The sequence below is a fragment of the Lissotriton vulgaris genome, chromosome 4_1, assembly GCF_964263255.1.
Source record: "Lissotriton vulgaris chromosome 4_1, aLisVul1.2, whole genome shotgun sequence".
Classification (NCBI taxonomy): domain Eukaryota; kingdom Metazoa; phylum Chordata; class Amphibia; order Caudata; family Salamandridae; genus Lissotriton; species Lissotriton vulgaris.
The window spans coordinates 1,405,249,427-1,405,255,426 of NC_141691.1; the positions used below are offsets into that span (position 1 = coordinate 1,405,249,427).

General features: G+C 45.9%; 1 protein-coding gene across 1 annotated transcript in view; it reads left to right on the plus strand.

Moving 5' to 3' along the window:
• LOC147724053 (histamine H3 receptor-like) overlaps positions 1 to 4,712 on the plus strand; it is a 188,909-nt gene extending 184,197 nt beyond the window's left edge. Inside the window, exons 4-5 of the mRNA XM_086917981.1 lie at positions 3,612 to 4,223; positions 4,692 to 4,712. Of these exons, the coding sequence (XP_086774107.1) occupies positions 3,612 to 4,223; positions 4,692 to 4,712 (633 nt within the window). The remainder of the gene's footprint in view (positions 1 to 3,611; positions 4,224 to 4,691) is intronic.
• Positions 4,713 to 6,000: the final 1,288 nt, after the last annotated feature.

Genomic DNA, 6,000 nt, shown 5'->3' on the forward strand with positions numbered 1-6,000 from the left:
AGACAGGAACTATATCTGGTAACCCCGGGAAAGAACATCCAGCACCCACTGGTCGGAGGTCGTCAGCAGCCAAGCATGGAGGAACAGCCGCAGTCTCCCACCAACCGTGGGCTGACCACCAGCGAGAACGGGTACCGGAACAGCGTAGTCAGGAACGAGGAGCGCCAGACCCACCATCCGGCTGGGGCTTCTTCTGGAACCTCCTAGGAAAGGACCTACGAGCACCAGGCTGGCCCTTAAACGAGGACTGCTGAAATCTGGAAGGCTGGCAAAAAGACCGGGCATTCGAGAAGGAGGACCCCCTCTGAGAAGGAGTATGACGAAATGACAACGAATGCTTCCTCTCCTTGAAGACCTTATGGAGTTTGTCCTCCAGGGCGTCCCCAAAAAGATGAGTACCAGAAAAGGGCAACCTCAAGGCCATAGATCGCTGCGCAGCATCCGTCTTCCAACCTCGCAGAAGCAAGTTCCGACGGGCAGCAACAGAGGAACCACAAGACAGAGCTGAAGCCCTGACCGAGTCAAAGGCGAGGTCCGAAAGGAACTCCGACTGACGCTGCATAGATTCCAGCAACTCCGGACAAGTGCCCCCCTCTTGCATAGTAGAAACCAAAGTCTTGAAGTCAGCCAGCAAAGACTGCGCAACATACGCACCATACCCCCGACCTAAGAGCCAGGTGAGATCCAGCATAGGACTTCTTCAGAGCAGAGTCCATCTTTTTATCAACCCCATCCTTCAGGATATTATCATCTGCCATGGAGGGCCGACCCACCAGAGAAGCAACAATGGAGTCCACCTGCACCGAATCAGGCAGGGCAACCTCCATATCCTGCAAAGGATAAAGTCTAGACATAAATCTTGGCATAGAAATACGATCTGGGTCCTTCCACTCCTTTAGGAGGACATCCATGACAAAGGGGTGGACGGGCATGGAAGAAGACAACGGCTTCTGAAACTGATGCAGAACAGTGTCCTGGAGGGGCCCGGCACAGAGACCTCAGGGAATCCCATATTCTCCCTAACATGACCAAGAAGATCAGGCATCAGGTCCTTGGAAATGTACTTGCCCTACAGATCCACCACGCCCAACGTGGACTCATCCGAGGAAGCAGAGGAAGAAATGTCCAAAAACAGGGGAGCAGCAGCCTCAGAGCGACCCCCAGCACCCTTACTGGAAGCCTTGAGCTCAGACAGCGTCTCCAAAATCAGGCGCTTCAGACGCTTAGAGTCACCCAAACTGGTACTCCGAGCAGCAGGGGCAGAATCCTCACTATCCGAGGAGGAAGAAGGAGACCGAACAGGAGAGACATGCTTTCTCTTCCCGCGGCGTTTCCCCATCGCAAAGCAGCACAGTCAACCAGCTAGCAGAGGAGACTTGAGACACCCAAAAGCACCACAAGCAGCAGAGATGAATGACAAATCAGCAGAATCCCGCCTAAACTGTTAAAGAAACACTCACCCAATAGCCGAAAGACGAGGAGGAAGGAAGGTAGGAAGGAGGAGCCGAGCCACGGACTGCAAATGAATCCTTCCAAATAAACGATGACATCACCTCCAGCAGCCGAACGGCATCGAAAGCCAAGCAGCCCGGAGCCCACCCAGGCGCCTGCACAAGCCAATGTGGAGCAGAAATCCAACCGGCCTCACGGCCGCTGCCCGCCATGACAAGTAGGCTCCAGCCCCCGCCGCCCAGGCGATAGCCCTCGCACACAGCCGAGACATCCTAAACGGGCTCCGAGGCAGAATCAGCTTCCCCCCCCCCCTTCCAGGAGGGAGAGCATACACATCCGAGAATAACAAGCGGCCGGTAAGAGAGCGACAGTGGGAGCCAGCCTCCGGAGTTTGGACTGTGGGGCGGGGCTCCGGCAAACAGCAACACGGCCATCCACGAAATGTCCGGAGAGCGAGAAGTCGCGTTGCGCCCAGAAATCCAAAGGCACAGGGCACAAGAAGAACCGGAGCTCCAACCGGCAGCCTGGTCCAAGGACAGATGCAGAGACACTCTCAGTAACAAAACAGACGAAATCCCCGGGGACCCGAGAGGCCCCGCAACCCAGGTCCCCAGCAATCCAGGAAACACAGGAAGCCCAGCAGCCTGGTGTCCACATCCCACGGAGGTCCATGAGCACCCCCAATGCCCAGCAAAGGAGGAAACCACAGGACAGGCGAAGCAGGTAAGTGCCCGGCACCTACCCAAGCGTCCCCCATCAGAATTCCATCCGACAGGAAACAAAACAGGATTTGCTTCTGGTGGTGAGGTGGGTTATAGCACCTGACAGGAGGGTGGGTGGAGTCTAAAAGCGTTTCCTGTTTTGTTTCCTGTCGTATGGAATTCCTCATGTGTTATGACTGGGTCGAGGACGAGGGACGTAGAGGTAATTGTGCATCCCCTGAAGGTCTTTTTGCCTCAGTACCTTCGCCAATAATATGGCAGGGGTACAGAGGCACAGTGATTCCCTCATTTGCATGGGGCACCACCCCATGCCAGTAATGGAACCCCCTGAGGAGATAGGGCTAAATCTGTAAGTGTGCCAGCACTATCAGTATTACAGATGGGGCTGCAAAAGCATGTGCAGCTCCTCCTGTAATGCAATAGTGCCTTGGGGGCACACACAGTTAATTCACACAGCAGTTGCTCCCTCTAGGCACTGTGTGTAATACAGCCCCTCATGCAGTTTTAGAGATTCAGCATCCACATTCATTTTCAAAGTGTTTTATAGGGTTTTTAGATTGACGCAGTTGAAAGATGTTTTATTTGGTTTGATGTTGGCCATGACCTTTTGATTTTACTAAAATGAAATATTTAACATGCTTGCTTAAAGGGTCTTTCAAACAGCCCTCTTCATCCATCTGTCTGTTAATGTGCCATTTACATTTTTCTTCTGCCCACTTCAATGCACAGCATGGTGAAAATGGTCAGTCCCCTCCACCCATTGGCTACCTTCTTTGTGAATGATAACATCCTGCTCTTTCACAAGCACCCCATCCCGTTCATTGCCAGGGTGTACTATGGAAATGTGTTCTTTTTGAGAACCCAAAAATATTTTTGTTTTTAGCTAATGATGAGTGCCGAACAGCTCCCCTAACAATATTGTTTTACAAAATAAAACATGCATTGGCAAAGCCAAACCACTGGTGGCTAAGGCAGACCCATTGGTGTTACCAGTGGTTGTTTTTACATATGAGAATGGAGTGAGGATTTAGAGGTTATGCAGACGCCCCACTCCTGGTTGCTCCTGAGTTTTGCTTTAGGTCATGTGGAAGTAGTATGCACCTGTACTGTGCCTCATATTAGAACGTTCTAGTACATTTGCAAATTAAGTGACTAAAGACCGTGGAACATATTTAACGTGTGCCTGAAGAATGACCGCCCTATGGCTCCATAACAGGCAACACATTTTTCACTCATAAATGCATTACACAAATGTGGATTAACCACCTATACAAACAAATTCTAAATCGGGTGGAAGGAGCAGAAAAGGACTGTCCTGAAATGTTACCCATAAAAGGAGCTCTGTCATTTTGATCGGAGCAATCTAGATTAATAGACCATGATATTTGTGTTAGTGGCTAAATGCACACAATGTTCTTATCTATTATTTTTTTAAAGGTAAGCTACAGAGGACAACAACATAACATCGGAAGTGCTGTTCAGAAAATGATGGTTGCTTGGACACTCGCCTTCCTTGTGTATGGCCCAGTGATAATATTCTGGGAATATGTAGCCGGCTACAGCAACATTCCAGAGGGGGATTGTAATCCTGAGTTCTTCTACAACCAGTACTTCCGGCTGTGGTCATCGATTATTTTCTTCTTTACCCCCCTTGTCGGCATTCTTTATTTTAACCTGAACACCTACATTAATATCAGAAACCGCACAAGGACTAGACAGAAATCGTTGGTCCTAAACACCACAGACTCCAGTCCTATTTTCACCATTGCATATTTCACAAACTGTAATGGCAACAAAAACTCGCCTTCGAAACAAGAAAGGAAAGAGAAGCCTGCATCATTTTTTAAACGTAGTAAACTATTTACGAACCTCAATGCATTTCTCAACAGAACTGTTGTTTTGGAGCACCGTACAGGAAAGACACCAAGAACATCTCCGCCTCCAACAACCACTACAGTGCTGTCTGCAGATATCAAAATTGCAAAGTCCTTAGCAGTTCTAGTGGGCACGTTCTGCTTTTGTTGGGCGCCCTACTCCTTGATTATGATTGTACGTGAAGCATGCCAACAAGATTGTATACCAACAGAGTGGTCTGATACCACTTACCTCTTCACTTACCTTAACTCCTCACTCAATCCCTTTATTTATCCATTATGTCACCCAGCCTTTAAAAAAGCTTTCATTAAAATATTGTTCCCTGAGATATGTAGATGTAAAAGTGCCTCAAGGAAATCTGGGAATGCTAGAAAGAACATGTCAAGGGAAGAATTTTAAGATAGGAGATAAGGATTACCTAAGTGAAGTACTAGAGAAAACAGAATAAGAGGTGAGGAAGGAATTCTAGTCTTAGCCATGTTTTTATTTCGTAAGAAATGTTCGGCAGTCCTCGAGAAATTAGGTATAAAGATCGAATGCAAAATTCCTATATTTTTTAGTTGTAGCAAAACAAATATACAATTTTTTTTTGTTATGTAAAATTCTTTAAAAAGCTTCTTTTTATGTGTGTTATATTTGCAGCTATTTGCTTTTTGGAATTAAGGGGCATATGTATCATCCTTTTTTTAGTCGCAAATGCTGCGATTCTCAAAACAGCAGCGTTTGCGGCAAAAAATCCGGATAATGCGATGTATGATTGAAATCGCATTACAAAATTAAGGAATTGCAAAATTTGAGATTCCTTAATTTTGCGTCAGCTTTTAAGGAATCGCAAATTACGATTTCTTAAATGCTATGTATGAAGCACCCAAGTTGTGCGATTTCTCATTAAGAAATCGCAATTTACCACCAACTTGAAGTTGGTGGTAATTTGCAATTTCTTTCACAAATGCACTTTTTGCCATTTGTGAAAGTTCCATGTGGCGCACATACATGCCCTTCTAAAAAAATCGCTATTTGAGAATCGCAAATGAGGGTGTCGATACAAATCGCCCTAATTGTTTTGAAAAAATGGATTTTTTAAGAAGTGCTGATTCAGTGAATTCAGATAAATAATAAGGATAAATCTGGCTCTGACTAGAGTTCGTTGGGTGAGTTACATCACTAATGTGACGGAGATCCTGCCTACCTTACTACACATACATTATATGCTATGGCCCTTGTAACAAGACAGACAGGACATCTGTCACGTCGGTGACATGGCAACAGGTCAGCCAAACTCTAAGTCGGGCCATGAGGTCTTTATGAGCAACATCTCAAAGTCTGAAAAATGATAAAAGATTGAATAAATAGCACCTTTGGTAAAAAACAAAAATGACCAAAAAAACACACACAGATAGAAAGTAAAATTGAAAATACTTTTGGTAATTAAGACTAAACAGATATTAGACAATTTATAGTTACCAAATTTTAAGGTATAAAAGAACAAAGGGGCATATCATCAACACCTAGCAATAATTATCGCTAAGCGCACTTAGCGCTGGGATAATTATTGCCAGGAATCGCTTGTTTTTATTGCAGAGATAGCGTGCTATCAGCGACGCTTATCTCCAGAGCGATAAAAATACCTGAGTTAGCTGCCAAATGTGCAATTATCGCTGGGATTCCAGCGATAATCGCACAATGTTTGGCGCTACGTTGTTTATAGGGCATGGCATACTTAACCATGATATCCACCGTCCATTGGAAATCATGGATAAGTCAAACTAAAAGCTGGCGTAAGGAAAGTAGCGATAACCGCAGTTAGTGCTACTTTTCCTATTGTTATGCTTGTTAGCTTGCCAACTGATAATTGGAGAAATGTCGGTTAGCGACACTTCTTCAGTTATTTTTGTCAGGAACTCCAATTTTGTATCTCATTAGAGATGCAAAGGGAGGCGTAGTGAAAAAG